Source organism: Perna viridis, chromosome 5 (genome assembly GCF_037379345.1).
Source record: "Perna viridis isolate PV_CMFRI_1.1 ecotype Kerala chromosome 5, ASM3737934v1, whole genome shotgun sequence".
Taxonomy (NCBI): domain Eukaryota; kingdom Metazoa; phylum Mollusca; class Bivalvia; order Mytilida; family Mytilidae; genus Perna; species Perna viridis.
In genome coordinates this window covers 39403953-39413304 of record NC_142449.1, presented here as the reverse complement: position 1 = coordinate 39413304, position 9352 = coordinate 39403953, and the positions used below count along the sequence as shown (strand labels likewise).

General features: G+C 35.0%; 1 protein-coding gene across 1 annotated transcript; it reads right to left on the bottom strand.

The window, feature by feature from the left end:
• Nucleotides 1-1284: 1284 nt before the first annotated feature.
• Nucleotides 1285-6801, bottom strand: LOC148617445 (uncharacterized). The gene is made up of 2 exons (XM_088585055.1): nt 6523-6801; nt 1285-4989 (listed from the first exon to the last, which is right to left on the bottom strand). Exons 1-2 carry the CDS (start codon nt 6605-6607, stop codon nt 3764-3766), a joined length of 1311 nt encoding a protein of 436 aa, XP_088441181.1. The 5' UTR covers nt 6608-6801; the 3' UTR covers nt 1285-3763.
• Nucleotides 6802-9352: the final 2551 nt, after the last annotated feature.

Genomic DNA, 9352 nt, shown 5'->3' with positions numbered 1-9352 from the left:
TCTGCTGATTTCAAGGAACGGCGGAACCAGTGTTATGCAATATGGCGCTCGGAAGTAAGAGGTTGGGGTATGGAGGAACGTACTTCCAACCTCTTACGTTGTAGGAGTAGGTTTCCCGCACGCACGATACCCAAACGCACACAAAACGTACGATAAACGAACGCTTCTACCGTGCGTTTAAGGAGTAAGGGATACAACTCCAAAAAAACCTTTGGAACGTTTGTATTCACCATTACACATCAATGTTATGTAAGCTTCAAAGAAACTTGGATTTGTGTCAAATGAAAGCTTGATAGGCTTTGGTAAAATTGATTATGATATAAACATATCACTGATTTAATGAGTTATGTCCCTTACCCTAGGTCTACCCCCTTAAACGCAAGATAAACGAACGCTCCCAGCGTGCGTTTAAACGCACGGCGAACGACGAAAAATAATAATATTGAGCTATAATGAAGACAGAAAAAATAAAAAAAAATAAAATAAATGAAATTATATAAATCAACAATAGCAAAAAATATCAAAATAACAGATAAATCAAGGAAATAATCAAAGTACAAAAATAAACGAACGCTTCTATCGTGCGTTTAAACGGACGCTCGTATCGTGCGTTTAAACGAACGCTCGTATCGTGCGTTTAAACGAACGCTCCTATCGCGTGTTTTAACGAACGCTTCTATCGTGTGTTTAAACGAACGCTTCTATCGTGCGTTTAAACGAACGCAAAAATCGTGTGTAAACGCACGATAAACGATACACGAACGCTAAAATGGGAAACGTGAACGTCTCAAGGAGTGTAGTAGGAAGTAGTCATAGATATATCTTCTCAGATCTGATGTCTATACTAACTTAATTATACTTATAGTCAATTGCGGTCAAGATTGTTCCGACCTATCCACGCATAACAACCAATATTTCTGTTTGATTTGGTTAATTAAATGTTTTAAATCGTACTTTTGTTATTTTATCATATCATATTTGAGAGTAATATATTATAACCTCTGTGTAGTAAGTTATTTGTATTAAGTATATGATATACCAATATGTTTTAAAAGGATGGCTTACGGAGCTCCGGTTTCATTTCAGTAAGTTGCTGCTGCTTGCAATTCAATTTTGCTAACAACAGTCACTATGGTCGAAGTGTTTAAAATGACATTTACAAGAGTGTATAACCATTTTTCATCAAGTATCAATTATAACAAACAAGATATTGATCTATGTCTTCCGAAGAAGAAAAAACATGCGCGCATTACCATTAGTATTATAAAAAGAAAGAAGATATGATTTCACTACCAACATTTTATTAAAGCATTTTGTCAAACTCAAGATCAATAAGTTTTACTCTTCGTTAAGAAACTTCTCTGTAAATTTGTAAGTTTAATTAGCACCACGTGTTAATGAAGAAATGCATAGTAATATGTGAACTTGTGATGTATGATATTAATTATTAGCAATGACGTTAGTAAAGACAATAAAAAAATTGTCGTATAAAAATATAACCATTAAAAAATCTATATTTGGCAAAAACAGTTTAAAACCTCTGTGGCACGATGCGCAATATCTCTGTATAAAAAAGAATAAATGATAAAAATGCTCGTAAAAAGTATTAAAACACTGCAAACGACACAAAATAAATAAAGTTGATGGGAAATGTACACTTCAAAAGCTATAAATAAATAACAAAGCACTTAAATGCCATTTGTACATTAAAATCAACCTAAACGCCCTAAATTATCCAAGATTCCCATTATCCGTAACATTACAGCTGCGTAATGTGTATTGTTAATTTTGTAATGAAAAAAAAACATCGATTTTTGGGGAGTAAAGTTTGTACACAAAAGTTTCGGACATAGAAGTAGTTATACCAACTATGTGAACTAGCTCGCAACTTAGCTTCCTGTTTTTTGGCATCAATACTTACAGAAAATAATAATTTTTATCTATAATATAACCTAATTAAGCTTTAAATCGCTGAAAATTGAAGAAGTGCAAACACACTAGTAGGATGTCCATTTTCTTTGTCGAAAAGGGAATGTTGAACTCTTCAGGGGGTGTAAATAGTCACAAGGGAAAAGGAATAATCAAAGGAATAGCGGTATGACATATGAGGTAAAGAAACAGGAAAACAATCTCAGATAGCACTTTCTAGTAACAGTCGAAGAAAGAAATATACCGATATATCTTAAGGAAAAATAAAATTATTTAGATATGTTCCTTTCGTCACAAAAAAATAAAAAAAAGATAAACTTGTATCGGTACAAAAATATCATAAAACATTTTTACAGCAATCATTTCTTTGAACCGAGGCACTTTAAATTCTTTATCAGTTTCGTGAACATCAAATGTTTTAGTAGTGAAGTTAAGATGTGATCCAAAATTTGAATTCCCTTCCATGTCCTACTCAAATAGATTACTTAACTCGATTATTAAGAAAGAAATCCAGGTTTCTTAACAAAAAAAAAAAAAACATCTGGCGTTAAATTTCTTATGTGCATATTAAATATGTCCTTAATAAACAAGACTTCAACAAACAACAATACGATTAAATAAACAGAAGAAAATAAGCCATTATGTCACACAACTAAACAAATAAATAGATAATAAATAAATAGAAACTCATGTAAACAAATACCAAGAATAAATTAGCTATTATATAAATAAGATATAAAGTTTCTTCCACGAATTCATTATTTTCAACAGACTACTGCTACCCGCAAAATGAGGAATAATAAAAATCATACCAACCGCATTACCCATGATAGTTTTGCGTTTGCACATGCTCCTATAGTTATAAAGGCCGTTATTTTGGAGGGGGTAAATCATCGGTGTGTATTCGAGATCAGGCTACATACAAAATAAACTAAATCTAAACACACCTCGAGTATTTCTCAGTTACAAGCCGCAGGTTGCTTCGAAATAAGTTTCTCCTTTATTTCATTAAATATAAGACATTTTAATGGAACAAATTTGCCTAAAACGACTTCAATAAATAAGCACTAATCTCTGTCTCGTGGAATCCTCCAAAATCATTTATGAAGAAAAAAAATATGACATCGGATATGTCATGAAAACCATCGTTATTATGTTTCCTGAAATTTTTAGTATTTTTTTTTACAAAATGGAAGTGACAAGATAATACATCGATCAGGACTGGTTAAGAGGTTATTTTGCCCCGTCGTTAGTTATTATTGATGTCCATAAGTGGTCAAATACTTGCATTCTAATCTCGTCAAACACGCTTTCATATACGATGAGCAATATCAATAGAGCGTCTATCAAATAAATTAATTAAAAAACATAGTAACCTACAAAAAGATGACAAAAAATACACCACATTTAAATAAGCAATGTTCAAACTCGAGTAAATCGACCGATTTTTGTCAAAACTCAACGAAACACACAGTTTACAAAACATTTCAATAAAAGCTAGAGTTTGACTCTTTTGTATAAAAAGTGTGATGCTAATAATGTATTTTCTTGTCTTTTAAAGACATATGATATCAATTGAAAACGTTCTTGATAAAATGAAAATTGAAAATTAATTGTACATGTATTATGAAAAAATATAATAAAAAGACTTTTTAAAAAGAAGGAGAATACACAATTAAATGACGTGAAAGTGTGTACATAAAATGTGTTCTTATGACTGGAATGTCCCTATATATTGGCTATTGATTTACGGAATAAGAGTTCTAAGTAGTAAATTGGTCCACAATAATTTTATGCAGTTAAGTGGTACAATATGCCCTTCTCAATATTCATTTCACCACGAGGCTCTCCTCTGCTCATCAAGGAAAAGAGGTTGTCGCCCCTCACCTGACGTGACAGTTTTCCTCTGTCGTCTGTTTGGGTTGCGTTGTCCGCGCATGCAAGATGATTCCTCGTGCTTGTACAAGTAACTCTTCAAAGCAAACGCCTTACCACATCGACCGCACGTATATGGTTTCTCTGTTGAATGCGTCTGCACGTGGGCCCTAAGATTCGACTTGTCAGCGAAACATTTCGAACACTGTGGACAGGCAAATGGTTTTTCACCCGTATGTGTTCGGATGTGGCCTTGTAGAAGCCAAGGGCGGCTGAATTTTTTTCCGCAATACGGACATTCGCATCCTTGATTATGGGTTCGGACGTGCATGCTAAAGGCTGGCATTGAAACATACACTTTGTCGCAATGTGGACACTGTCGAGCCTTCTTGTCAGCTGAGCTTCGATGTGTCTGACGATGACGGGCCAAATTACTTGACGTACTGTAGCGTTTCCCGCAATCTACACATGGAAATGACTCCTCAGGCGACATCACATTTTTTAGTTCAGTAGAAATTGCATTCTGTGCAGCAATTTGTTGATAGTTCGGCATACTGAAATCTATTACTCTACGAACGTCGGTTGGCTCGTCAATGGTGTGTTCACGGACTATTGGTTTTCGAGGACTGAAGAAGTCAAAAAGCAGTGATAAGTGGTCTGTGCATTGGTAACCGAATTCGGCTTTAGGTGAATGTTCGTGTCGACTGTCTTCGCTTATGAGTGATATACCGCTGTCACTTTCGCCGTCGGATATATCAAAACTTTTGGTCGGACTCGTAGACGGTTCCGATGCACGGCTATGCTGGTAGTACTTAAAAGGATTTGGTGGTTCGAATATTCGGTCTTGTATATAATTTTTGACACAGGTTAGTGGTTCGGAATTTCTTCCTTGCTGAAAGTAGATGCCATTTTTGTCAGCATTAATGCCTTCGAAATGAATATGTGTGGGCTCCGTTGGTTTGGCATTTATTGGAAGACTTGTGTCAAAATCTCGATATCTTTCTTTCTGCTTTATAATCGGGACTGTGTATTCTTTTCGCGGACTTGTGTTTTTCAAGCTGTTTTCGTAAATATGGCCTTTTGTGGTTTGATCTCTTTGATTTTGATCTGCAATTCTTGTGTCGAGTCCAGCCTTAATTGTATTTTCTATTTGTATGGCGTTTATGGATTGAGTCTCTGATTTTACTGAAATAAAAATGTATACCATCTATTAACATACTATAGCTGTTTCATAATTGCCCACTCTATTTTCTTTATAAATGTCCGCCTTTAAATCAAAGAAAAACAACAGAGTACGCATAGACACCACTAAAAATAAACAACTGAATAGCTTGTAAAAAATGGACATAGAACATAAACAAAAACATCTTGCTTAATCGACGAATAAATACAAAAAAAGATTTTTTTATATCATAAAAAATCAATTATGACCTCCCCTTCCCCACCAAAGCGAAATAATTCGTGTCTTAAAAATCATAGACATTAAATCGTGGGAAAGTTCTGATATTCATGAATGAGAGGAAGCCGGTTGGCATTGTGCGGTTTAATCTCATTAATTTTGTTTATAATGAAACGTTTTCTGATCGCAGTCAAAATGGTTTTGCACTTATCTGGGACATAAAAGAGCACTTGGAGGTGTTAATTTGAGAATTTGGTTAGATAATCAGTAGAAAGCAGTGGAGCTGATAATGTGTGTAATTAGCAGACCGAGGTTTCCTGCTTGAAATTGATTCCATACGGTACTGGGTAAACAAATCCGTTATTGGCATCTGTCACGTGACTACACTTCGAACAAAGAAAAAGTCAAGGAATAGGACAAGTGTTATAACAAGTTGCAAAAGTTGTGTATTTTTTTGTGGTTTCATTAATATTTTTGTTTGTTCAAGTGCGGGTTTCATAAGTCTTAAGAGGGAACTGAAAAAAAATTCTAGTTTTGTGATTCCAATATGTTCTCTCGGCACACATGCACGTGCATGGTCTTGCTACAACTATTCATATGCAGCCGGATGAGGTGTTTTTTTTTTAATAAAAGAAGTGACTCGTCGGGCTAAATATAAATAATCAAGTCCAGTGACATGGGTTTTCACTTTTGAAGATATAGAAGGAAAACAAAACACAGCTTGTACGGTATTGTATGGTATAGAAATATGAAATATCCAGTGAGGGCGAATTCCTCGTGATGATTCAATATTACAAAAAAAAAAAAAAAACAATACAAAAAAAACAAACAAATAAATAAACAAACAAACAAAAAAAAGAAGACAAAAACCGTTACTTAGGTTTGTAAGCAGTTACATTCATTGCATTATCAAACACTGTCACTGGCTATTCTCACTATAACTCAATGTCAGAACTATTGCATAACTCCAATTCTGCATGTTTTCTAATTATATAAGTAGTATTTACTTGTGTTTAAATGCGAAATGATTGCATTTAACACAAATTTTATTATATGAACAAAACGGATTGCGTTCTGAGGAAAATAAAAAAAAATTCGCTCGTTGTAACAGTGCACATATACAACATTCCATGTTAAAATTGATTTCGGCAGATTTTTTTTTATCACAGGATAACCTGTAATTTGTCACAGCAATGAATTTTGCAATGATTGCTGGAATGTACTATAGATGCTTTACAGTTTTTACAAAAAATGACTGGACCTACACCATGCATTCAAACATATGGCTATATAAACGTAGAATTAAACGTTCAACTCACCATCTGCATTGTTACACGTTCCATTTCCATACAACTGCTTATGAACTGTAAACCTTTTGTTGGTAAATAAAAAAGACTTCGGCATCTTTCAGAACAGGAAAAAATACATTCAGAATAAAAGCCCAACACAATCAACCTAGTGTCACAACTTGCCTCCTTCCTCAGTTCATCTTATCTTACTGATGTTCCTCCGTTCACCCTCTGTGAGGGATGGCTTACAAGTCTCCTCAGGTTACTATACAGCCACTGCCAGACACACGCGCTGGTAAGAGTTACATTAAATCTGAATGGTTGTGACAGGCGCACGCGAGTGTGTTTACTACTTTAAATATGAGGTCACACTTACTTACTATTAATCTTCAGAGCAAATTTACATACGCGCATTGCCAAATGGTTTCTATATGTTTCTAGGCTTATCAGTGTCAAGAATTTTACTGCACAAAAACTTGCATAATTTTATGAATGAAAATGTCATGAAATTGAAAAATTCTTGCTGTTTTTGTTTGTTTGTTTGTTTTTGTTTAAAAGATAATTAGTTTATTGGAGTGGAAGATTTATTAAGGAAATTATTTCATTATTCATTATACAAAGTACATTGTTAACGTTTTTTCTCCTTCTTGATTTTTAATTCTTTTTGGCCACTACAGAAAAAATTTGTTTTCAACAGTTAAGTAAAATATTTGATTTTAAGTGTAAGTAAAAGTTTGGTTTCCGTAATAGAAAATTTGTAATGCTGTGACAAGACGAGCCATGGAGTTTGAATAGGGACGATGAAATGATTACATTGTACATATTTAAAGAAAAAAATAGCCCAAGTTGGGTTATTTGGGTTTTTGCCGTTCATGTACATTAACCTACGCATGGCATCTCACAAGAGTGTTCGATACTTCGAAAAATGGCAAACAATCATTATATTTTGTTTTGTTCCCATCTGCTTTTAATTAGGTCTTGCTGACGCTGCAAATTTCAGGAGACATTCTTATGATAAAAGACACAATGACTTGTGGTTGCCATAGAAACCATAATCTTTTTGAAATGGAATGAAATTGTGAATGAGCAGCCGCAACAAGCCTCGAGCAGGTCGAGTACTTTTAATACTCAAATGATTAGAAAATATGTTTTTTGTTTATAATTTGATACTGCAGCGTTCGCCATTCGTCGTTAAAGCATAACATGTGCTAACCCTTGAACTCGAACACGAGCCGATTGCATAACTTCCTTTAAGTGTCACATCATATTTTACTGCAAAGATAAATAAAATCATTTCGGTGCAAAGTCATAAAGTTCTAGTCCATAGTTGAGACATTTTGCAGAAGAAGAAAGTTTAGTTTTGTATGTACGTGCAATTTCACTGATTGTATAAGGAGTTTCGCAAGTCACTCAATATCAAGTGGAGTCAAATGTATAAACTATTCCAAATAAATTATATGTTTGAATTATCCTATTTGAACATCTTAAAGACAGAACAAAATATCAGTATTCAAATAAAGCCGATGTTGGAGGCATGCCATTTTTCCAAAAGATTGAGTACGTTATATTTTCTCACTTGATTCTCCGATTCTCGTGTAAGTTTTGTTTTCGCTCCTGTTTAATACTTTTTATTGACCTGCTTTCTTTTCATCCGACAAACCATATTCTATATAAATCACTTTCAGTTTGCTTCACAGGCACAGTTCCGTGCCTCTGATACATTCACAAGCGGCTTTGCCTAGGGATATGACCTTTAATGAAAGGTTGAACGATATCTTGTTTTGATGTGTAGCGGATCAGTTACAGCTGTCTCCTGTATATTAACCTGTATCATACAAGGGCACGACACTGTATGAACATCTCTCAAAGACGATAACAACGCATATGAAAATTCATGGTTGTCGATACGGCACTGTTATCTCTACCGGCATAACCATTTTGGAAAGTATTGAAGATTCCAGTATAAAATTGTTAAATGTTGACTAGCTTATGGACTGAAACCTTCCAAAACGCTTGTCCTCAATATATTCTTTTCATCCAATATATATATAGAAGGGTCTGAAAAATTCCCAACGATATTAGAACTGTGAAATTTGAGAAGCAAATTTTTGGTCGTTCCCTCCGCGGGACTCGAACTCGTACCGCTGTGACATCTATGGCAACACCGCCTGCACTAAGTCCAGCGCCCTAGACCACTCGGCCAGCTAGGCTATAAAATATAGCTTTCGCTGGCCGGGTCATTCCTCCTCGTAGGATTAATCTAGGGCTGTAACTTAGTACACGATGTATGGTAGTACGGGACAGTTCATCTAGGTGTTATTATGCATGTCACAAGAAATCAATATTATACAACGTCTCAGAAGGAGCAGTGTAGCGAATAGAGTCGTCACACACACACACACATATATATATATATATATATATATATATATATACAAACGTCTCAGAATGTGACGACTCTATTCGCTACACTGCTCCATCGTATCAAATTGATACAGGGAAGATTATGTAAACGTATAGAAAGGTCTGAAAAATTCCCAAGGATGTTGGGACTGTCAAATTTGCGATGCAAATTTTTGGTCGTTTCCTCCGCGGCACTCGAACTCGTACCGCTGTGACATCTATGGCAACACCACCTGCACTAAATCCAGAGCCCTAGACTACTCGGCCAGCTAGGCTATATTAAAATACAGTTTTCGCTGGCAGGGTCATTCCTCCTCGTAGAATTAATCTAGGGCTGTAACTTAGTACACGATGTATGGTAGTACAGGACAGCTCATTTAGATGTTAAGGTTCCAGACCACCAATTCAACCAATGAGCATTTGGAACGTACGCAAAAATAGTCCTACGCAGAAATTT